The 25,321-nt window shown below is 36.5% G+C and overlaps 1 protein-coding gene across 1 annotated transcript in view; it reads left to right on the top strand.

Moving 5' to 3' along the window:
• Nucleotides 1-25,321, top strand: part of LOC121521096 (nesprin-2) — a 122,229-nt gene that overhangs the window by 52,261 nt on the left and 44,647 nt on the right. Inside the window, exons 47-73 of the mRNA XM_041804835.1 lie at nt 605-787; nt 975-1,112; nt 1,398-1,583; nt 1,651-1,773; nt 4,069-4,251; nt 4,518-4,604; nt 5,458-5,562; nt 7,192-7,269; nt 7,861-8,292; nt 9,480-9,583; nt 9,674-9,821; nt 10,340-10,417; nt 12,153-12,308; nt 12,435-12,635; nt 14,331-14,423; nt 14,760-14,942; nt 15,206-15,376; nt 15,521-15,652; nt 17,322-17,521; nt 17,891-18,023; nt 19,376-19,558; nt 20,405-20,554; nt 21,658-21,834; nt 22,270-22,425; nt 22,515-22,670; nt 22,807-22,977; nt 23,332-23,465. Coding sequence (XP_041660769.1) covers nt 605-787; nt 975-1,112; nt 1,398-1,583; nt 1,651-1,773; nt 4,069-4,251; nt 4,518-4,604; nt 5,458-5,562; nt 7,192-7,269; nt 7,861-8,292; nt 9,480-9,583; nt 9,674-9,821; nt 10,340-10,417; nt 12,153-12,308; nt 12,435-12,635; nt 14,331-14,423; nt 14,760-14,942; nt 15,206-15,376; nt 15,521-15,652; nt 17,322-17,521; nt 17,891-18,023; nt 19,376-19,558; nt 20,405-20,554; nt 21,658-21,834; nt 22,270-22,425; nt 22,515-22,670; nt 22,807-22,977; nt 23,332-23,465 — 4,241 coding nt within the window. The remainder of the gene's footprint in view (nt 1-604; nt 788-974; nt 1,113-1,397; nt 1,584-1,650; nt 1,774-4,068; nt 4,252-4,517; nt 4,605-5,457; nt 5,563-7,191; nt 7,270-7,860; nt 8,293-9,479; nt 9,584-9,673; nt 9,822-10,339; nt 10,418-12,152; nt 12,309-12,434; nt 12,636-14,330; nt 14,424-14,759; nt 14,943-15,205; nt 15,377-15,520; nt 15,653-17,321; nt 17,522-17,890; nt 18,024-19,375; nt 19,559-20,404; nt 20,555-21,657; nt 21,835-22,269; nt 22,426-22,514; nt 22,671-22,806; nt 22,978-23,331; nt 23,466-25,321) is intronic.

The following is a 25,321-nucleotide window of genomic DNA, read 5'->3' as shown; positions in this document are numbered from 1 at the left end:
TTGCAATGAAGCTCCACTCGTGATACGCCCTCACGATCATGGGGGGAGGCAAATCTTGCCTCAGATCAGGCTTAAAATATTGTTGTGGATGGCCAGCCTTAACAAGATAAGCAGTATAGAAAATGGATGGATGGATGGATGGATGGATGGATGGAATTACAAATAAAAATCTGAGCAGCATAGCTTCTACAGAAAACATGAGAATTTAGTGTTACCTCCTTTTACATTCAGCACATTTTGATTTCTTTTGTGAAGGCTGCCTTTGAGTATTGTTTATCAATCTACAGCTATAATAACAAAGCTTTCTCAGCACTTTTTAAAGTTCTTTTTAGATGATATCCTGCTTTACAACATTTGGCTATGGACTATGACTGGATGCCAGTCCATGACTATTTATCAGCTGTTTTTTCTCTTTGTCAAAATTTTCTTCAATTTGTACTTAAAAAACAACTAATGCTTAACTGGTCAAAATAAAACTTGACACATGAAAACAAATATGAGAGGAATTCAAATATGAGGATTTATGGACATTATTCTGATGTGCAAAACAACAAGAAATCTGTGAATTCATGAAGAAATATGCTTCACACTGTCTGTTCTCCAGCGTGTGTGGGATGAGCTGGACGCATGGCACAGCCGGCTGATGCTCCTGGAGAGTGAAGTTCAGGATCTTGCAGAGGAGCATCCAGATCAAGCTCACTTACTCATGGACCAGCTCACCCAGCCGCTGCAGCTCTACCAGAACACAGCACAGATGGCCGAGCAACGCACCGCTTTCCTCAGCAAGGTCAGTATCACTAGGTTATATTCACACTGTAATGTAGTGTACTGAATGCAGAAAAAACATGTTGTTTTATACTCTATGGACTAAGAGCAATGGTTGGACTTTTAACGTTTCATGAAAATGGACATTAACGGCATGTCAATAAAGAGAGTACACTTTCAAAGCATTTCATGAAACTTGGATTCTTTAGATCCCTGGCTGTCTTCAGGAGTTTGAAGACATTGTGCACAGCGCCACCTGCTGGTTAGATGAGGCTCAGTCATGGCTTGGTGCTCCCTGCTCGTTCACAACAGCCAGAAGTCTCCAGAATCACGCAAACTCCCTGCAGGTCAGTGAAACCTGATGGCAATCATACAGATGAAACCAATACCTTTGAAGACCTGCAATAAAAATGTCTGTTCTAGTAAAATTATTTTTCATAGCTAACAACAGGATTTATTTGTTTGCATTAAAAACACTTAAATATGGATGGAGTTTATTTATATTTCCATTGCATCCTACTACAGGTGCCAGTCTTTTTTGACATGATTTATCATGTGAGCTACAGGCGTATCGTATCTACTTTCTTATGTTTAGTGTCTGATAAATTGTATTTTTAAATCTTGAACTGCAGCTGGTCCTTGATGACTCTGAGAGGATCAGAAGTGCCCTGCAGGACTTCAGGCCAGTCCTGGATGAGGTCTCTGCAGTGTGTGACATCAGCGCCCAGGAGGAGAAGTTAAACCACAGTGACCAGCAGGTTGACAACATGCAAAACAAAGTCCTGGAGCCACTGGAGCTGCTCCTGCAGGCTGCTGAGGTAAAAACTTGGTTGTTGTTGGTTTAAAGTCTAGTCCTGAAAGAGTTAGTAATAATTTTCTGCTCAGGTGGTAGAAGAAACTGAAACGGAGCTGAAGACAATGGAGAAGAATATCCAGAAGATCAGAGCCATTTTATCCTCCATGGACAACGCAGACATCACTCTGACAGAACACCTGCAAAACAGACAGGTGATTTCCTACATGATGCTTTTTTACTAGTTTTAAAAGTTGCTGCCTCATTAAGCATTTATATATGCAAGGTTGGCTGTTGTTGCACTGGAATTTACTGCACAGGAATGTTTTTAATATCAAGGGTGGAGATAAACAGGTTTCTCTTAGACTAATATGACATCTTGTACACACCAATAGCTCAGTGGTCAAAGCCTCATGCCTGAGGCTGAGACAGGAACTGTTGTACTTGAAGCAGAAGCTGGGATTCAAGTATGGCCTGTGGCTCCTGCATGTCATCCTCCACTCTGTTGCTTTCCAACTTCTGACTTATCCAATTTCCATTATGAATAATGGTATAAAAATAAAAATAATAAAGGTTTGAAACAAAAACATTGAACATCCTACAACTTCTTTCTCAGTGTTCGCTAAGACTTAACCTCTTGAAACCTGAACTTTTGGTTGGATTTTTTAATTTTCTCCTACATATTTGGGATAAGAAAGACCTGATAAGTTTGAAAGCTCAGACTTATCTTTGAAAAGGAAGTAATGTCTATTAAAAATGATGTCTGTAAAATCTCCTGTAGGCCCTGTTTCTGGAGAAAATCCAGCAGTGGATCAGTTTTTGAGTTTATGTTTTGGCCAGTTGGTCAGCTGTTTGGGGGTTTTTAATTCAGTAATAATCGTGTCAGTCATTGAGATGGTTGGGTCAGTTTTCTTGTTATTTTAATGATAGCATGAACAAAATATCCAGTATAGAGTTCTGAATTTCTCTGAAATGTTCCTTTCCAAAATCCTCACAAATTTCCTGTAATTTTAAAAGAAATACCTTCTTTCTCTGAATTTCTTTGAAAATTATCAAACAGTTTTTGTAAAGGCATCCCGTATAACAGTGGTTCCAAGCCTTTTTTCCTATGAGCCCCCTTTACTTGTATCGTAGAGGAGCTGAGGACCCCCAGGACCCATACAAACAAAAGGTGATACTTAGATATCAAAAATTAACATCAAATTTAAAAGTTTTCATTGTTTAAATCAATATAAAATAGCCCCACACAAAGGTTTTCTTATCAAGAGACCTTTGCATGAACTATTCATAAGTGTTTTATCGTGATTTAAACAGTACAAATGAATCTAGCCTTTGCAACCTCAAAGCAGACAGAGCAGACAGGGAACCAGTGCCATATAAAGTCCCCAAAAATTTCTTCAAATATTTCCCAAATGTCTTAGTGAAACTTCAAACCTGTTTTCTAAAAAAACAACAGAATAGAAAAAAAGAAAGAAAACTAAATACCTGACAAATTTTAAGCAGATTCCCCCAAATGTCTTATCAAATTCCCAAACATTTACAAATAAACATCCTGACATTTCCAGGAAATTTACCTAGAATTTCCCTAAACATCAAAACAAATTCCCTAAAATAGCCATAAAAATTCTTGAAAATTTCAAAGGACACCAGCCCTGAAATCCCAATCAAACTCGAAAAAAAGAAATACAAATACATTTTTAAATAAATGCATAAAATTTCAAAGCAATTTCCCTGAATAAATTCAGATCAAATTCCCCAAAATTACCAATACAGCTCCCAAATTCCCTGAAAATGCCTGAAATATTCTAACAAATCCCCCAGAAAATCCAAACAATTTTCCAAAAAAAGAAAAAAATCTATAACATTTCCAGGAAAACTCTCCAAAATATGAAACTATATCCCTCAAAGAAATTTACAAAGTAATATTTTAATTTCAAGCAAACTACTTAAACTTCAAGGCACATTTGAACAATTATCACAAAAAAAACTGTTATTGTTAAGTTATTGCTATGTTATAGGAAAGCCAAATGTAATGTCCACATATGTACATGCAGGCTCTCAGGGGGTTAAGCAATGATTTTTCAGTACTGATAAATAAGATCTTGACCACTGGAGGCTAGTGTCTACACATGGACAATAATTCATTTGTTCTGCCACTCATCCTTTATAAACAGTGGAAAACTACCTAAATTTTATGATTTTTTTAAGCCTCTGTTGCAACTATTTGTACTTTTAAGACTAATGTGAGTCTCCACCAGCATCATTATATAATATTATTCCAATAAATTAATATTTTAGACCCAAGTACAAGCAGTAAGGAAATATAGTGGAAATTTTTTGCAAATGCAAAAAAAAAGGTTTTCTGTCATGGCAACTAATGGTCTGAATTTTTATCCTCCCAACCTTAATTATGGCAAAATTTATCCACTGAAAGAATCCATCACGGATTTGCAATATCACTCAACATGGCCTCTGTAATCTTAAGTAAAAGACTATTTTTCATCTTAAAGGTGATCCTGGCCAATGTGAAGTCGATGCAGAGGACGCTGGAGGAGATGGAGAAATGCAAAGGAGATCTTCAAGTCCCAAAGGGAGCAGAAGAGAGCCTGCTGGTTTTCTCCAGAGCCAGACTGCTGCTCCAACAACTTAAGGAGCTGGAGCAACTCACTCAGCAACAGGCAACCCTGCTGGAGGTATGGAAGTCTGAATTACATTGCATGTGGATTAAAAAATGATTTTATTTTAGAGAGAACAAGAGCAAAAATTTGTATATTTATGTATATTATTTAAGTTATATAGCTTTATTAGAATAACCAAAGCTTCAGTGTCTTTAATCCTTTTCCTGTGACACATCGACATCGTGAAACCTTGAATATCTTTTTTCTTGTAACTTTTTCCCCTTTTCACATCACCTGATTGTGTGTTTCTCTCTGTTCACTCTGTCATTTTACAAACTCAGGACAAGATAAAGGAGGAGGATCTGAGCATCTCCAAAACCTTGGACACCCCCAAACAAATACGATCTGCACAAAAAAGCCTTATCCAGGTAAAAAGAGTCAAATTCATATCGTGCTACATTCAACTTCAACAATAACATGTGTGATGTTTAAAACGGAGAATGAGACATAACTTTGCATTTAATCAATTAACGCATCATCACTAATCATTTCATTCTTAAAATCTGAAGCGCTTTTAATCAAGCTGTTTGGAAATAATTAAGCAGCAACAAAACAAAGACCAGGCTCAACTGTTTGCTGAATTTTAAAAGATGTTATTTTGAATAATTAACAATAATCAAGATTTGAGAATCCTTGAAGGAAGTTGACTTAGTATCCAAGAAATATCTTGAATTTTTAAAACTTTCCCTGGAAACGTTTTATCTTTAAATACAATGTTTATTGTTGGGGTTAATTCTGAATTTTGTGAATCTAACCTTCTTATTCTATATATCCAGTTCAAACTTTTCTATGTATGTAAAACAAGCACTTCAGTTATAGAAACTGACTGTTTAGCTTAGTGTAGTTTCTGAATAGTCACACAGAGTCACATTCACATTAGTTTCAGACTACGCAGTGGAATAAAACTTTGCATTTGTTTCAAATGGTGCATCTGAAATTATGAATGATTAGTTTGAGCAAAGACCTGCTTAAAAGACTCATTTTTTGAAGTCTATTTCTTGTCGTTCAGCGAAGTTTTAGGCATGCAGTGGCTTCCTTTAAAGCACTTCAAATCAAATTCCTATCATTCAACATAAAATGAAGAGTAGAAGTGAATAAACTGCACCTCACTGGGACTTAGCATTTATCGAAATATATTTAAGAAAAAAATGAAACAATTCTTTTGGTAATATCCTTTTAAATCAGACTTTTGATCACATGGTTCACCCTTATCACTAAAAGCAGGAGGCTTTTGAGGTGTCTAGCTCAGAGGAAGAGGAAGATGAGGAGAACAACAGTTGTCACTCGTCGTCCTCCTCTGACACACTAACATGCAGTATACCAGAGGTAAATCTGAAAACAGCCACTGCTCAGGAGAGCATGTTTCTGGGCTCCTCTTTGTTTTGGGTTTCATTTCAGAATGTCATGCTTTGCAGTTTAAACCAGGGATGGGCAACTTTGGTTACCAGGAGGGCCATAATCATTTTTACCAGGCTGCCAGAGGGCCAAATTGTAAAAAACAAAAAAAGTAGGACACTCTTAATTAGACTATTATGATAAGTTAGATTTGAACAAAAGGAAAAAAGATAAAAGTTTTCATGAAATGTAATATATCAGCATTTTCTCATACTCAAATGCAAATGATAATACTTGAAAAGCTAATGAATAACTAAAGCGAATTCAAACTACATTCTCAATGCACTGAAGTGAATATTTTAGATATTAAAGTATATTTCCCTATTTTGTTCAAATGCATTTAGTAATGCGCCATAAGAGTTTTGCAGAAGCTCAGCGTTAGTTCGCACGGGACACGGCAATCAAACGCCCAGCTGTAATCAGCTGACGGCCAGCTGATCCCAGTTATCGCCTCTCAGCTCCCACAACCAATCACAGCTCTTTCTCTCAATACAGAGGTGTATTTAAATATGACATACCTCTTCCTGCTTGCATTAATGCTGCTGCACCACACTGCTGCTGCTGGCAAAGCTTAATCTCCTCCACCCCAGCCTCCTCCTTTATAGCATAAAGCTTGCTGCTCCTTCATATTCAGATTCATGCTACTATAGATTAATTGCACTTGAACTAATTTTGTTGTATTCAGTACACATTGTCATAAATGTGTTTGTCCATATGGGGGTTTCTAGCCATGTGCTCCCTGTAAAGTCAAAGCATGCTACTTTACTAACCCAGGGAGCATCTTTTGAGGAGAACCTTCTCCACCAAGAAAATCCGTAAACCCATTTTGCAATAAATGTGAAAAAATGTATGACTAGACTGTTCCTGACTGAAAAATATGTAGAATTTCTTGCAAAGAGATGAAAAAACCCAGTTGTCAAAGATTTTAGTGAGAATTCTTCTATTTCTACATTGACATGGCAGTTTTTTGGCACATTTCCCTAGTTCACAGCTTTTTATATCTGAAACTGACTTGGGGGCCACAATTAGTGAGGAGGGAGGCCACATGTGGCCCCCAGACCCCCAGTTGCCATCCCCTGGTTTAAACAAGTCTGAATATTTTAATCTGTCTGATTCAAAACTACCAATGGTTGCCCTTAGGGCTTGGCAAGTAATTCTTAATTGCTCTGATTTAACATAATCCTGACATATTTATTATATTTCTTTGAAATGAAACTCAAAATTTATGGGCTTTTTCTTCTCCTCTTTTCCTCCTTATTTCTATTTGAATTTACATAATAATTTTCCACAGTGATATTGTTGCTCTTTGGTTGATTTCAGATTTTTTTTTTTTTTTTTCCTGATTAAAACACGCTGTGTCACACTGGCTCTCCTGTTTCTTTATGAATCCTCTCTTTCACTGTCAGAGGCAGCTGCTTAAAATCTGTTCCTCTGCAGAAACCCGTCCTCTCTCAGTCTCACTGATAAACACACACACTGTACAACGAGCAAGTGTGTGTGTGTGTGTGCATGCTTTGCATTTATATTTGTATGTTAATGTTAATGTGGTTCACGTGTTAGGACCCAGAGGACACACTTGATGCTTCAGATGTGCAAAATGAGAATGCTACTGAAACTGAGCCTCTGTCAGGAGTTAAGGTAAAAAGATATTTTTTTTCTTTTCACCAGAAAGAATTTTGGATATTTTGCACGCTTGTTTAGAGCCCCCAAACTTACGTGTTTGCAGTGTTTTTTTCCTAGAGGCTTTTCTTGATAGAGTTTGCATTTTCAAAATAGTGCTGTAGACTGATTAAAAAAGTAAATTGTGATTGACTTTGTGATTATTAAATCGAACTTATTGCTTTTATGAACAATGTTAGGAAGAATATAGCTGTATAGCTTAAGTTGATTATTTTTAACCGTCATAATTTATTGAATTCCACATTATTTAAAGAGATAATTTAAAAACTATTTTTATGGGATCACACTGCCTACCTTCAGTTCTCACCACTTTCAATGAGGTATTTCTTCTGCATTTAATTAGTGTAAATTAACATGCTCTTCAGACAGCACTATTTCAAAAATAACCAGAGCTCATCATCTTCAGTAGTGCAGAGGTTACAGTGAGGAAGTATGCACAACAACATATTGATGCACATCTTTTTTCACTAAATTTGCAAAAAAAAAAAAAAAAAGGTAATTTTATGTAAAATATCATCTCATATTTTCTAACATGTTATGGTCTTTCAGAAGCTGGAGAGTTTGCCAGGTCAGATAATTTCTGAAGTGGAGATGAGCTCAAAAGATGCTGGAATGTTATCTGTGAAGCCTGTGCTTGGTTCACAAGACTCTGCATCGGGAAGTATTGGCTCCACATCAGTAACTTCGGATTCTAAAGTTGCTGATTCTGGTAATAGATCGAGCCCTGAAACTGTGACAGATGAGTCGCTCATTACTGCGGCTGACAACAAGATTAAACAGGACCAACAAGGATCACCACAACATGAAAACCTCAGCTCAGACCTTCAAATAAAGCCCCTTCAGGCAGCGGCTGCAGTAGAAGACATGAGACTGATTCCTCTAAGAACCACAGCTTTATCCAACTCCAAAATGGCATCTGAGGAAAATATATTAGAGAGAGACAAAGATCATTCTTTGTCCACAGAAATGCCTCAAGATCTGGTACGTGTCAGCAGAAGAAAAAGGAATGGCTTTGATGCCTTTCTCCAACTTTAGTTTAAAAAAACAACACCACCCACCCCCCCAAAAAAAAAAAATAAACATTAGGACAGTTAAGAACATTTCACTGAGAATAGCTGTACATCTATGAGGGCATGAAAGATTTGCAGCTAGTGTGTTTGCAGCAAATTTAGCATTTCTAGACACATTTTATTTCTTATTTTTTTCCATTTTCCCTTTCTAAGTAATATGCATCACATTAAAGGTTCAATATGTATATAAATCCTACAAAAAGGAATGTTTTGTACCAATAATGCACTCTGTAATTTTGGGAGAATTTTCTCCAAGTTTTCAAACTTTTATCAGAAATTTTACCAGTCCCTAAAAAGCAGAAATAGTAAGAAACAGAAGTAGTAGTCAGTGACATCCAACTTTGAGCAGAAGAAGATGATAAAAGTTTCATTGTGTAACTTGAAAAGTGTAAAATTACGCTGATTAGAAGGGTTGTACGCACGTTATAGTGCTGTAGGTTGATTCAAAAACAGCAAAGAGAAGATGAGGATATGCTTGAACATTTTCTCAATGCCTCAAACAAATTTATCAAATCACAAGACTATGAACAGAAGCCTTCTTGGACAAAAGTTGTAAGTAGGGTTGCCAGCATTAATGCCATCGTCACAACGCCGATAAGCTTCATAATTATTTTTTAATTGCATAAAATGCATGCTGTATTGTCCTTTATAACACACTTAGGTTAAGCCATGTCAGCATCTCCCTGCAGCCACAGTGATGCAAAATAAGTATGCTCCCAAGGCAGGGAGTCAGTCTTTTATCACTGTTTTATGATTTTATCTTGGTCTTATTTACTCTTTAATTGTTTTATTCTTATAACTCAACTGACTTGAATTTAAATTAAATAATTTTAGTAAACTATAGCAATTCTGAGATTAATTGCAGTTAACGAATTTACTCATTTGACGGCCTTTGCTGTAATTTAAAACATTTTTTGGCATAAAGTGTGCAACCAAATCTTCTTTTTTTAGCAACTGAATAAAACTCTGAATATGAATAAACTCTTATCCAGTGTTGCTAGTATGTTATATTTAAGTTAAGTATGATGGAAGCAGTAAATAAAATGCAGTGAAATATTTTATTTTGACCTTTCTTCCTTTTTTCCCCTGCATGTCCAGGATAATCTGAATGAGCTCAAGGAGCAAACTGAAGTGGACAACGTTCAGAGTGGGTTTGTAGAGGAATCCCGACAAGCCCAGGAGTCACCTGAGGTGCCAATCAGGTAAAAGATTAATTTACATCTCATGTGATTGATGGCAAACTGATAAGCACATTGCAGCCTCAAATATATTCTGTGTCAATTGATTCATAGCTCATCTGGACAAGAAGAAAACGACACAGAGCCGCAGAGGTGGAGTCGACTTTACACCCAGATCTCTCAAAAACTGACCATGCTGAAAAAAGTGAAGGAGGAGCATCAGGACCTGATAAAATCAGAGGAGGAAGAGACTCATGAAAAGGTAGAAAAACACAGAAAATAATCAGATCAGAGCTCGATCAATTTTAAAGCTGAGCATGGAGAGATAATGGGAATGATGAGTGAAGAGAAATGAAAATAGACTGATGCTAAATTATTTCTAAGAAGTGGAGATATCATGATTACATCTGTTTCCATGGCAGCAGTAGGATAAACCCTAAGTCACCAGACGTTTTGATAAAGTGAGAGTAGAAAGAGACAGTTTGGTCTTTTGTGCTCCTTTCACTTAAAATTTAGAAAAAAAATCATAATTCTTTGAAAGACCAGTTGCAAGAGTCTTGAAGAATGTACAACACTGGCTGCAGAAGCCATTGAAATATTTTAATGTGTCACAAGGAAAAACATGGTTATTTTGTTACTGAAATAGAAGCTATTAAGTATGTGAGCTGATAAGCCTCAAGGGAGGAAGACGCAGAGCTAAGACCTCTCAAACTCCTTAGCTGGATCATGTAGGGTCAATCATACTTACCCCCTCACTGACATATTTCTACTTTATTTCAGGTTCCACAAAAAGCATCTGTGTTTGCTTGTGCTGCTCTCCATCAGACTAATGAGTCCATCAACATGCTGACACAAATAGTGAGTACAGTTGTAAGAGGTTTAATGTCATGTTGTGAAAGACAAACCTTTTCTGATCAACTTACCAAAATATTATCTACTTCAAATTGATTTTCTTTACATAAAAAATACATTCTTTGATGTTTCATGTTGGAATCATTTATTCCTACTGTTAGCAAAAATGTAAAGGTACTGTATAAACAGTAGAGGTTGTTTTTTTAAGTTTGACAATAAACTAAAGACACTTAAGTTAAAAAAAATGTCTCTATGAGCAGCAATGAGCAGTGTTTGGGAGTAATGCATACAAGGTAAACTCAGTATTAAGATGACTTTTTATAGTTATGACTAACGTAATGTGTTCATTTTTGTCAGTTGAAGAAAACTGTAATGAGTTACTATATCTGTCTAATCTGTTATTAGTAGTGCTGTCAATTAAAAATGTTTGCAGATTAATCGCTCTTTGGTGTTGTCACACAACCAGCTAAAGCAGCTTTGTAACTTTGATAGGAAGACGTGTAAAAATTCTCTGTACTCTTAAGTTTTATGATGGATGAAATCCATATTCCTTAGATTAACACCATCCTAGATTGATGAGTAAGTGGACGATCAGCCATTCAGAAACTTGTCCTTTCTGATTGTTTTCTTACTATTATTATTAAATCTACCAGTAATGCCGTCTTTCTCAAATTATCGACATATGTGATTAATTGTGATTAATTAGTCTACATAATTACATTACTATTTTTAATGAACTGACAGCACTTATCGGATAACTTTTATAAAAGTTATCTGTTACTGAAAAAACTGCCCTATTTACCTTTTCTCTCGTAGACATAGGAATAAAGATCCCAAAGACAAATGCCAGCTAAAGTAACCTTAACTGTCTCACTACACACACATTGCTAGCTGAGATGTCAGAGAGAAATCTTGAAATTGAATTATCCCCTCTATGTTTTTTTTTATTTTTTAATGAAAAAGACAAGAACATTATCATGGTGAAATATTAGTTCAGCAGCAATAGTAGTTTTCACTGAAACAGCTGTGCAGCTTTTCCAATGAGGCATTCAGTGTTATGCACAGCCTTCATTTGATACTGTATGCCTCTGTCCAGTTCATGGTCAGACGGTGAGCATGTTGAAGAGCTGTGATGGTTTGTACATCTGTTAGTGATGTTTTCAGGTTAACCCTTTAAAGCCAATTGTATCATATTTGATATACACTTTTATGAGACCTATATCTACACAACATGATCAGTAGATTGCTTTTAAACCTTTTGAATAAAATCTGATAAATCACTTTTTAAAATGCCCTCCAGTGGGTTATCAGTTGTCAAAAATGCCTAATGTATCAAATGTGACATAAAAAATACATGTGAAATTTGTATGGCATATTTTTCTATTTTTTGTCTTTGGATTTCAGGAGAAGGTAAAATACACATTTCAGTTCCAAAAAAATGAGTATTTTCTGGCTATTATTTGAATTATCTGGCTTCAAGGGGTTAAGGGGCATAAACTCTGCTGAGACTGACCACAGAGTCTGCACACTGTAAGGCAGACTCTCGGCTACATGCCATTTTTATAACAGACAAGTGGAACAAGTAAAAGTACTCTAATGTATTAGGTTTCAAGAGTATGTAACAAAGTAGTGTAACAAGTTATGTTTAAAGTAACCCTACCCAATCCTGGCAATAGTTCCCATGGTTAGTTAATATTTCCAAACAATAATATTTTTTCATGGCATATTTTTCATTTTCCAGTTGAGCTCTGCTGACAGCTCAGATCCAGCTGTGAGTCAAGAGTTGTATGATGCTGTGAGGAAGGTCCTCCTCTGCCTGGACACTTTGACAGACTTTTTGGTGACTCCTGGTGGTTCTGATGAAGATGATCTTCGTTTGAAGCTGATACAGAATGAGGTGACTGAGTTAGTGTTTCTAAGAACACATAGACACTATAAACTTAAAAACGTTTAATGTCCTTTTACTGTTGCTTTGGATATTCAACATTTTGATTTTTACTGTTTCTTTCTCCAATCTTTGAAGTGCTTATCAGCAGAGTTGGGGACTGTTTCTGAGCTCCTGAGTAAAGTGGAGTCAAACACCAAACCGTTGCTTTCGAATGAGGAACCAGAGGCTCTGAGCTGTTTGACCTCCCTGCAGGATTGTTTACACACAGTCCAGCTGGTCTTCACCTTATCACGCAGTAAGCTCATTGAACATCTGGACATCACGAACCAGCAGCAGGTGTGGAAGTCATTCACTTTTATTGTGTTGCTTAAAAACATTCTCTAGACATCAGTGATCAATTTCTTGGTCTGTTGTTTTTAAAACATTTTCTAAAGTACAATACTTAAGTCGAACAGCTGTTTTTTTGGATACCATTTCTTTTGGATGAAGTGAAAGTAGACACTGTTTGAATTAGTGTTTGAACCTTTCTTACACACTGTACTTTAAAATGTTTTTACTCTGTAGTTCAAGTTTTTAGAATATATACTGCTAAATAGGAGCATTTCTATGAGAAATAATGTAAAACTCTACTTAATTTGTTTCAGAGATGCATTGAATAGTTCATTTACAAATTTAGATTCAAAATACAAAAAATACACTGCTTAGAAAATATAAAAACAAAACTGCAGCACCTTACAGAGGGGGGAGCCATTATAACTCCTCTCATTCAAATGTGTTTTTCAAGTTTTGCTTTTATTTCAGTGCAATAATGATAATAATCTAAAACAGGAGCAATTATGCTGCACAGTATTCAAGTCTTTGTGTTTTCTTCTATCATTTTGTTTTTACTTCTACACACATATGAAATTTAAGTAGCTGTAGGTAGTTTAACAATTCTGATTTTGGCCTATATCAGTGACAACTCTACCTAAATACTGCTCTTTTAAAACAGATGATTAAAACAAGCTTTGTCAGAAAAACCAAGGGCAGAAACTCAGGAGGATAATAGACTAAGCATCAAAAGTCAAGTTAAACAGAGAGAAGTCTAGAAAATTTGAACTAAAAGCAAGAAAAAAATAATGAAAGCAAAAGGTAAACAGATAAAATAGATGGAATACATCAGGTAACATACAGGTAAAGTAATACATAAATGCAATTAAAGTAATTGATTAAAACTAAAGCAGAAAACATGTTATTTTAGAGTTGTATTTTTCTACACACTGTATATTAGTAGCCCTTAAACACCACAGAACACATTAGTTGTTGCTCTGGTCTTCCTCAAGTATCATTGAGGAAGACCAGATTATTATTATTATTATTATTATTATTATTATTATTATTATTATAACAATAAGAAGAAGAAGAAGAAAAAAGAATTGAAATTTGCAAAATAAAACCATACCAAATGAAAATTAGATGTATAAGAGGCTGAAAGAGGAAGAATGATAGGATAAATGGTTAACAACAAAAACCTAGTCAGTGGTTGAATAAAATAATCAAGTTAAGTAAAAAAGACCTCATGCATGAAATATAATTCACAAGAGGGCCTTTGGATAAAAATAATGTCATTGAAAAGAAGAGGGAGGAGGCTATTGTCCAAGAAATAAAATTATATCCTCTCTTCTGTTTATTTAACAAAAAAATAAAATCTTAGCTATAAGCTGGTGCCTTCGAGTTTCTAGCATCCTTGATTATCTATGAACATCTTAGTGGGTGGCCAAAACTCATCTATTCCATTAAAATAGAAGCATAAATAAATAGTAAAATATATTTAAATTATAACACTACCAAATAATCCTTTATCTTTAAAAAAAAAAAAAGGAAGGGAAATAACTAATGGAAGTTTTCAAAATTTAAAGATAAAGTGATTAGCTCCAACAATATTATAAGTAGATCTGTCTTGTTTGAATGTTATTACTTTAACCAAAGTCCAGGGTCAGAATAATTTTTTCACTGCCCTGGTTAAACTCATCGGTACTTTCTGCCTCATAGGAGCTTCCCTTCAACAAAACGTGTATCCTGGACGAGTTTGGACTGGGAAGAAGTGAAGTTTTCCCTAGCATAAAAGATGCTCCAAGTTTGGAGGTAAGTACTCTACAGCTTGTTGTTTTTAGTGTAAAATGCCTGGTAAATATATGTAAAGGATTTTTAATTTCCTATAAGAACAAACTGAACTTTTCACAAGGAGGTAAGTTCTAGTAAAGGGATAAAACTACTTGGTTTTGATGACACAGTGATTTTTTTACTGGTTAAAAGGCAACAAATCAGTGTAAATTAAGAAAATCCAAGTAACACAAGTACAAAAAAATACCTCTAACTAACTGTAGAAGTCCTAATAAAGTAGAATTGATGCAAGATCCATGTCTAAAAAGTTATTATCATTTCCTTTAACATCTGTGCTTTCCCTGCCTCTCTCAGCAGTGCGTGTTGGGCAGACATCTGAGGGAGGGTCCAGGGGAAAAAGTGAAACTACAGCAGGCCTCTCAGTCCTTGCTTCAGGGGACGACTCGCCTCCTGGAGCTGGGTGAAGACTGCATCACAGAGAGGCAGATGAACCAGGTCCATAACCGCTGCCAACTTCAAGCCGATCTCTGCAGACATAAGGTATCTCTTTGTGCTTTCAACAAGTTGCTCAACAGGCAGGAAAGACCTGATTTATGTAAGGCGCTTTCCCAGGAGTGTAGAGGAGCCTCATGGTGGATTTTAAAGCAATGTGTCTGCCTCAAACGACAAAGTTTGGGTTTCCGTGTATATTTAAACCTAGATAATCTGGCCTAAGTAACATTTATAGTCCTGCTCTATTGACCAGGTTTACTTTGCATCAATTTCCCTTCTTTCTGTCATGAGTCTTGTCTCTTTTTACCCAGAAGCTCCTGCAGGTCCTCAGATCTCAGTTGGCTTTTGTTCAGCATCTGTTCCTGTGTGAGCCAAGAGCGCTCGAGTATCAGGAGGATGAGCGGGTCCAGCTGGAAGTCAGAGCCAAAGCTTTGCAGCAGCAGGCTCTGGAACAAGAAGTGGCTTCTCAAAGGAGGATCCAGGTTTGTAGTGCACATTTGCTAAAGGCCATAAGAGTTCATACAAAAACACAAGAGGGTGTGGAATAATTTCTTATATTTGGTGTTTGTGCTCACATATCAAACATAATTTACTCAAAAGTGGTGTTGTTTTCGTACGTGCTTTAGGAGTGGATCCGGTGGGAGGATAATTGTGGTCAACTTGGCAGGCTGCTGGATGATATTGAAGCCTTCATTAGCAGTGAAGAGCCAGAGGGAGACGATGAGGAGTTAGTACAGGACCGTTTAGATCTCTGCCAGGTAAAGTCTCCCACATCTCACATAAACTATTCCATGTTTATCTTCTCTAACAGGCTTCTTCTGTTTATCTAGCTCTTTCTGAGTTGAGATTATTGCTTTTCTCATTTTGATTGATCTCCTCTAATCATCTACACAGGAAATTTGCAGTGTTTTGATTTGTAGTGCTTTGCTTGCTTAGATTTATGATTTCAAAACTAATTTAGACTTATAAATCATGCTAGTCCGCCTTGAAAAATTTAAGTTTCTGTCTAATCTCCAATGAGCAGATCAGGATATTTTCTATCTTTCAATGAAAAGGGTCAGAAAAATTGAAATCTGTTATGTACTATATCTAAAAATGTATAATTGTTATGAAGTGTTTGTCTATATAGCATTACTAGCACATGCAAAAGACACAATAATGCTGTTCTCTATTACACTGTTTATATAATTCATAACAATGTCAAATTAGTTCTGAAAGTGGTGGAAATCTTGCAATAACTATGCTTCATACCTCCTTGCAAAAGGGACCATTCTTTGTAAAAGTGTACATTTTCCAATACTATAATATTTATTTGATACCGATTGCTTAAAAAAAACAATATCCTGAATATCGAGGTACCATCATTTTGAAGAAAAAGACAAGAAGAAGATGCCGTATACAGAGAGAGATAGCATGAAGCATTTAGCAATCAAAAGAGAGCAAGTGCCGGTGTCCAGTTGCTAACAGTTCAGTGATACAGAGGGAGAAGATACTATTTCCTGATTGTTTCATAGCAGTTACACTTTAAAGAAGTTAGAAACACATCAACACCTCAGCACAGACATGAGGGAAGATTCAGGGTTGTGTTTGACTGATGCTGATGACAGTAACATAGTTGGATTTATTTTCAGCCCTCGAGTTTCACAGCTCAGACCAGCCCACTTTAGTTCACAACCTTTTAATGGAGATGCATTCATTTGGATTAGGTATATTTATTGTAATATTATTTAGTCACATTAAAAAACATTAAAATGTCAATTTGAGTAAACTAGTTTGATTGTGTGCAGTTGTTCACACACCGGGACAACAGCTCATTCTTATTTTGTGTGGTACAATCTCACTGGGCGTGCTACTGAGTCCTGCTGCTGCTACTGACACAAAATCAAGTTTTAAAATTGTCTCATAATGATGACTATCTCATACCTATGACTTAGGCAACCAGATTGCTTTTATTTCTTAACAGCAGGACTTAAAGTATAACAAGTCTCTAGTGGGCTAGTTTTACAAGTCTTCTCTACTGACCAATGGGGTTTTAATTTTTTTGAGCCAAGCCATGGATGAGATGAGATGAGATGAGATGAGATGAGATGAGACATTATTTCTCCCCAGAGAGGAAATTCTAGAATTTATACACAGAATCACTGCAGGTGCATACTATACTCTTTATAAATAAAAACTTCTATTAAATCCTACCAGATTGACCATTTTAAAGGAATAAATGTAATTGTGGAACCAAATAAGTGATTTTCTTAGGCATATTCAGTCTAACTCAGTCTAAAGTGTATTAACTCACAATTTTCTCTACTTTATGTACAGACACATTTCTATGCTGCCTCTTCTAATATCAGGTGGATTCTGCTTTTCAAAGAGCTTGTAACATAGTTTGATTCAAACTCTGATTAAGCATGGTCTTATCTTCTCTCTCAGCAAACTCTGGTCCAGCTGGATGAGAGTCGAGCCGCTTTAGGACTGCTCCTGGATCAGAGGAAGTCACTGCAGACGGAGCCAGCGCTTGCTGCCACAGTTAGTCACACAGGAGGCGCCGTGGAGCAGCGATGGCAGAGTGCCTACAGATGGACAGAGCAGGAGATTCAGCGCTGCAGAGACATCCAGGACAGGCAGGCCAGGTGAAAAAGTCTCTTACAATAACAGTCGACTTTTTAAAAGTTCCTAAAAAGAACTGGTTACTGTCCTCCTTATAAAACTGGAATGGAAATTGTGGCTTTCTCATTGAACATCAGTGCCTAACCTCACAAATGCTCTACAGAATGGGCACAAATTCCAAAACTTTAATCTTGGAAAGATTAAGGAAGTTGTTCCCTCATGAGCCAATCACTGGTTGTTCTGCAGAGCACATCCATGACATAACAGCACTTAAACCACATGACACCAATCTCTGGTTATATTCAGCAGAATAGGAGCCATGCTTTAGCATTTGAAATTCTATTTCATGCTCTGCCTCACTGGTTGTTCTGTTTTTCTCATTCTAACCAAAGATTCCAGAAAGACTTCACCTCCATCAGTGATTGGCTGGTCAGTGCCAATAAACGCCTGAAGAATTGGTCAAACATGGCTGATATTTCTGAGCTGAACAAAGAATGTGTTAACAACGGTCTGATTGAGCTGCTGGTAAGACCTTTCTGTCCAATACAGTATGGCCTTTTTGTTGGCAAAAAGACCTGCTTTCTATTTGTTTTTGGTTCTTGTGTTTATAAAAGCACCCTCAGTCTCCAGAAAAATCTGACAAATTGGGGAAAAAAAAAATTTCCATGTAAAAAGTCAATTTTAAGGCGAAATTTGTATATTCTGGTCAGAAATTTATTAAAGTTAACTTAATTTTAACCAAAACAAATAAAATGTTTATGCTCTAAAACAACAACACACTGTCAGCACTCACATTCAAGCTGACAAAGATGGATAGCAAAAGATATTTAATCTATTTTGTTATGGGCTTTATGGCGGCTGCTATGAACACACAGCTTGTGACACTAAAGTAAGACACCACTTTAAGATGCATTAACCAAGGCTGCCCATAAGGGGAGAGCTTTCTGGAGTCCAGCCAAATTTGGGGCCTATGGAGGTCAGAAAAAATCTTAGTCCATTGTAAAGATACGCTGTGATAACCACATTTTAGTTGCATGCCATGTGCTTTAAACAGAATTAAAATGGATTAATAAAAGGCAAAAATGGGCAGAAAAGGTGGTGAAATGGGATTTAAATAGCAGCAGATATGACTTTAAAGTGACAAAAATGGGTTTTAAGTGGCAAACCAGGGTGCAGGTAGCCTGATGGTTTGGGGCGCACCCCAGGTACGCGGTCGTTTCAGGTTCAAGTCCAGCCAATAAAGGCATAAAAGCCAAAAAATAAATCTTTAAAAAAGTGTCAAAAACCATCACAAAAAGGTGAAAGGGGTTAAAAGTGCCAAAAATTGGTTTAAAGTGGTAATGCATTAAACAGTGGAATGTGTTTAAAATGGGCAAAAATGGGCTTAAAAGACAACAAAATAGACAAAAATAGACAACAAAGGCAGATATTGGCAAAAATTGGTCAAAAGTAGCAGAAATGGGCAGAAAATGAGATGAAATTAGATTTAGAAATGGGTAAAAAAGTGGCAAAAATATGGTCAAAGTGGCAAAAATGGGTGGCATAAAGTGATGAAAATAGATTCAAATGTGACAAAAAGGGGTAAAAAGAGAGAAAAAAATGGGCAAAAATTGATGAAAAGTGTCAAATATGGTTAGAAAAAGTGGGAAAAGTTGGTTAAATATTGCACATATGATTTAAACATCAGAAACCAGTAACAGCTTGGCACAATTTTCCGCTCCAAAATGAATGAACAAACACACACGTATTAATCCCATCAATGATTCACCACTAGGAAGGGCCCATTTTTAGGGTTGGTCCAGCTAAATCTATGGGCAGCCCTGGCATAAATCACACCTTAAAGAAGCTTTCTGACTAGTTCTACCTTCTTTCTGCAGGACTTCTTCATGGAGGTAGAATCAATGTCAGTGAAGAGGGCATCTGTGTCACAAGACGCCTCTCAGCTGCTTCAAATGAGGGAAGCAGACTGTCCCAGGCTGAGAGCCCAGCTCAGCCAGCTGGATGTAAACTGGAGCCAGCTGACCACTGATCAGTCTAAGATACATGACAGACTGCAGCAGGTAGAGTACTCATACAATCTTCAGACAGATTTTACATATACACTGTGACTTTAAATGGTTAATCTGCTTCATAATTAAATTATTCTGAGGCATCCAGTATTCTAGATAATATACATTTTTGTCTGCAAGTCTTAGTCTTTGAAAATGACTGTCTCTAAAAAGTTCTAATTATTTCATCCAAAATGACTTTATTTATTACAATATTCAAAGTCAAGACATTTATGGGTCCAGATTCCTTGAGAAGTAGATTATTTCAAAAACAATTTGGCCTGGAGTAATCGCCTCTTTCTTGTAAGGGGAGTGTTCACATCATTGATATCAGCTTTGAGGTGATTTAAGACAGAAAGTATGAAAGGTGAAGGACTCTTTTTAATTATTCCACACCAGTTATCACCAGAGAACCAAAGAATGATTTATGATCTTAGACAGGAACTAAAGTCAGATAAACATAGAATTGATATGAGGTGGTTACCTAGCTGAATAAATGAAATTAAAAGGGAGCAGTTTGGTAAAATGAATAAATATTTCATTTTTTATGTTATTTATCCTGTATGCATCTTCCGTCTACTTTGCTTTCATCATTTCATCCTTTTGCTCTCTCTAAAAATGATGATGTTGGTGACAACAATTTAAGTTTTTTTCTCTCTCTAAACATCATGGCATATGCACTTAGTCCTTATCTGTCCCTGCGTTTATTTTCTATTGTTTTGATTAGTTAAATAATCACTTCATTAATTGATTAATAACTAATTTTGTCTCAAATACTTATTACTATAGCATAGCCAATATTACCTTAGTTTAATGCTTTCTATAATTGTTTTTAACTGCTTGTTTTGTGTCTTTTAGCATCTGCTGGCAGTGTGGCCTCCTTTAAACCTGCTGTGTGATCTGGAGGACTGGCTTGCGAAGCAGGAGGCTCGACTGAACCAGGAGACAGAAGCTGTCCACAAGGCTGAAAATGCTGCTCAGATCAGTGAAATCCTGCAGCACTACAAGGTATTCAAACCTCCACAGTTAACATGGTGTTTTCAAGAGTCTTTCTACACAGGCATTTCAGTCACATTTTAATTTAAAACGTGGCACTTTTATAGAAGTTGGGCACATTTTCTCAGTCTTTTCCTGAGTTTGCACTTATTTGATGAAGATACCTTAATGTTTAAGCAGCCTTCGCTATGGTGAAGATCAGCTGATATATTCTGCAGAAAATATAGAATAGGGCACAAGTTTTGCTAGGTAATTGGTAGAATATGTTTCATTACATGTGAGGTTGCAAAGGGGTGTGAAGACGCTAGTTGGCTTACTGACTGAGTCTTCCCTATCTAAAACATTATTATATTATTGCTGTGACTAGTATTTATGCAGACTTTTCTACCTTAAAGGGCAAAGATGCAAATGTTTATTGCATTTTTTCATTTGTGCTTAAGAGCAAAAGTTAGAGTAGTGTATGCATACAACACACTTGTTTTATGTGTACATTTAGTTAGTTACAGCAGCACGAGGGAGGTACCTTTATGATGTCAACAGTGGATGATGTGCGTTGCTTTTATATTTCACTCTTACATTGACAGGAAGCAGCACAATTAACAAAGTTACAGATGGAGCAGTTACAAACTCAGATCAACCAAAACCTGGATCACAGCGTAGAAAATCATCAGTCAAAACATCCACAACCTGATGCATCTTCCTCCAACTCTCTTAATCTACTTTAAAACAGATTTAGAAAGACCAGTCACCAGAGGCACAAATGTTCCTGCAGTAGATTCCAGGCTGGAATAGCAGTGTGTCTGAAAACCCTTTTAGCAGTTTTATGTCAGACTTTAGGCACAGATAGCAAAGTAAGTCTTGTAACTGAGTCACAGAGTGAAGACTGTATCTTCCAGTGCTTGTCACATGAATAAAATCACACAAGTATGACAGAAGCAGATTTAGTATAGCTTTAAATAAGGATTTGCCAGTGATTTTGCTTAGAAGTGGTCAATAAAGGCCAGTCATACAGAGTATTATGATGAGTTAGGGCTTTCAGGTTTGTGATGGACCTCAGTGCCTGATAGTATACAGTAGCCAGCTCCTTTTTTTCTCTTACTGTTCTTTTCTTCCAGGAGTTGAAGACAGGTATGACAAATGGGCAGCTCCTCCTTGACTTCCTGTGCCAATCCGGGCCTCAGGTGGTTGGAGCGGACGTCCAGGCCCACTGCTCTGAACGTACAGAGTTTGCAGAGAACCTTGGTGCCTTGAGACTGAAATGGCTGCATGCTCAGAGAGAGCTGGAGAGCCAGGTGGGTTGTCAGGCTTTATGTAGCTACTGTATATTGCAAAATCTGTAGAATATGCACTCAAATGATAAAAAAGCTACCTTCTCCTAGGGTCCTAGGTCCAACATTTGTTTTGAACTAGGTAGAAGTACTGAAGGTGTCTTTTTTGGCACAAGTCTTGAAGCATAAAAGAAATGTTAAAAAAATCTGTTGGAAATGTGTTTTCTTATCACATAGACATTGGGAACTGTAAGTGCTATAATACTGTATCTACTTTGGCTGTTTGTTATTTGCTATTTCGCTACCTCGGCTTAGTTACCTGTTCACTTGTGTAGTGGGAGGAAAATAATAGCTGTGAGTGGGTTTGGACAATAAAAAAGCCTTCTTGTGCTTCAATCGTCATGTAGGAATATTTCTATTTCTACACGTTTTTACAACATTTTATCTTTTTCCATTTAGATTAGAGAGGCTGAACAGATGCGTCAGACATGTGCAGACAGAGAAAAGCAGTTAAAGCGCCTTCATTGCTGGATAAGACGGCAAGAAAAGCAGCTCAATTTCTGGAAAAAGCCCATCAGTCAAACTCTGGCACAGAAGGCTCTGCAGGAGTCAGAGGTACAGTAACAGGATGTAAACAGGTGCTTGTTTGAACTGTCTCTTTGACTGCTTTCCTCTCATCTGAGACTGCTCTGCTTTCCTTCCAGGCTGTTGTAAACAGAATGAAGGAGGTGGCAGAAGCTTTGCAGAAGTTGAAACTTAAACAAGTATGTCTTGAAAAGGAAGAGGATTATCCCTGTGATGTGTCTTTCTCCAGCCAGACAGAGCAAGCTTTCAAGGCTTGTGAGGATCTCAGTCAGCAGGTAATGTCATTGTTTTCAACACTTCTTTATTAATCTGAGCTAAAATTTCTATTTTTGTTCAAAAAAAGAGCTGAGAAAAGAGTGAGAAATGCTTCATTACCAGACATCAACCTGTCCATCTCTGTGTGATTTGCAGCTCAAAGCTCTGACACCAACTCTTCAACAGACCGTGGAGGAGTGGGGATGTTTCAAGCGAGATCTGAGGGAGGTTTCTATGCACACCACTAGGGTGCGCTGTGCTCTGCAGCATCAGCGAGCTCCTCTGTTCTCACTGAAGCAGGCAGAAGTAGACAATGACCTCCTCCAGGTGAGACCACATAAAGGCCACTTTTTATTGTTATAACCATCACAATAATTTAGGACCATTTTGCCACTTCAAGCCTTCAGGAAGTTAATGAAAGTCTAAAAGGCTTTAAAAGGCTAAAAAGCTGTAAGCTGCAGTTTAGAAAAGCCAAAAGGATTTTTTTTCAACTCTTCCGAAACAGCCAGCTGTAACAGTTTGAAGTTGAAAGCCTGTCCATCTAGTTTTGACAGGTTTGGTAAAGGTGTGGGCGTTGATGGTCTTTAAACTCTCTGTATTTGGCACATACTACACTACGGATGAAGGAAAGTAAATGCACCTCTGGAAGGAATGTGTTAGAGGTGTTTTTCTGGTTCACAGAAACTCCAAGAGACAGCCGGAAAGGAGGGAGAGATTTGGGTGACCTTGGACAAATCTTGTGAAAGTCTTGTGAAGAATCTACATCATGGAACAGCTCAGGCTGTGAGGGATCAGATGGATGGAGAGAGAAAACGGTCAGTGCTGTGAAATTATAACATTTTGCTATGAGTTTAAAAGTCAGAGGCAAGATTATAGATAAATCCCAAACACACAGAGAAATTCAGAAAACTATTTCTTCAAACAATTGCAGGCATCATTCGAGGGAATTTTAATGAATAAACTGTATGACATCAAGCAAAATAAGTTATTAAACACATAACATAATGAAGTTTACTGTCTGAAAAGAAAGATATTACATGAATGAATGACAAAATGCAAACACAGGTCATTAGAATACAAAAATTTATAAAAACAAATAAAAATGAAAGGAAGTTTAACATTATAATGCAAAATATGTTCAAATAAAATAATTAAAGATGACTCATGATATACCCATATGATAAGGCATATTTATTTTTGTAGCACTAATCATTTATAAAGCAATTGAAGTCCTTTCAGAGTTAAAAACATAAGAACATTTAGAGCATTTTAAGAGCATAAATAAGACATTTAGCAAAGAAAGACATTGAAATAGAAATTTAAAAAAAAAAAACAAAGAATTTAAGAATATATAATAATATATAATGGAAAAGCTACAGTGTTGTGAAAAGTATTTGCCCCCTTTCTGATTCCTGATTTTTTTTTGCATATTCATCAAACTTAAATGTTTTGGATCATCAAACCAATTTTAATATCTCACAAAGACAACCTAAGTAAATTAAAAAATGCAGTTTCTAAATGATGGTTTTATTTATTAAGGGAAAAAAATCCAAACCTATCTGGCCCTATGTAAAAAAGTAACTGCCCCCCTTGTTAAATCATGAGTTAACTGTGATTAACCACAGTTCTTGGAAAGTTGAGTCCAATTTCACTGGTCACACCCAAGCCTGATCACTACCAGATTTGTTGAATCAAGAAATCACTTAAACAGAAGCTGTTAGACAAAGTGAAGTAGGCTACAAGATCTCAAAAACAAACGCATCATGCCCCCATCCAAAGAAATTTAAGAACAAATGAGAAACAAAGTTTTGAAATCTATCAGTCTGGAAGAGGTTACAAAGACATTTCTAAGGCTTTGGGACTCCAGCAAACCACAGTCAGAGCCATTATCCACAAATGGAGAAAACTGGGAACAGTGGTGAACCTTCCCAGGAGTGGCCGGCCAACCAAAATTACTCCGAGTGCAACGACAACTCATCCAGGAGGTCCCAAAAGAACCCAAAACAACATCCAAAGAACTGCAGGCCTCACTGGCCTCAGTTAAGGTCAGAGTTCATGACTCAACCATAAAAAAGACACTGGGCAAAAATGGCATGAGAGAGTTCCAATGCCTAAATCACTGCTGACAAAAAAGAGCACAAAGGCTCGTCTCACATTTGCCAAGAAACATCTTGATGATCCCCAAGACTTTTGGAGAAATATTCTGTGGACTGACAAGACAAAAGTTGAACTTTTTGGAAGGTGTGTGGCCTGTTACATCTGGGGTAAAAATAACAGCATTTGATAAAAAGAACATCATGCCAACAGTCAAACATGGTGGTGGCAGTGTGATAAATATGCAAAAAAAAAAAAGAGGAATCAGAAAGGCAAATTCTTTTTCACTGCACTGTATATAACTAAATAAATTTTAAAAATTAGGTTAAAAAATAAATATGAACTTATATTAAGACAAGAAATGTAAATAAAAATTTTATACATAAGACTCAACAAGAAAATAACTCATAAGATCCAAAGAGAGAAAAAATAACATACTGTACATGTGATATTTCTATGATATTTGGATTAACAAGACAAGGAATACAAAATATAAATAACAGAAAAACAAAGCAATAGTTATTAAAAAGGGCAAAACAGAAAAATGAATGTAAAAAAACGATTAATTATAAGATCC

This window comes from Cheilinus undulatus, linkage group 14 (genome assembly GCF_018320785.1).
Source record: "Cheilinus undulatus linkage group 14, ASM1832078v1, whole genome shotgun sequence".
Taxonomy (NCBI): Eukaryota; Metazoa; Chordata; class Actinopteri; order Labriformes; family Labridae; genus Cheilinus; species Cheilinus undulatus.
This window is presented reverse-complemented; position numbering and strand designations above follow the sequence as displayed.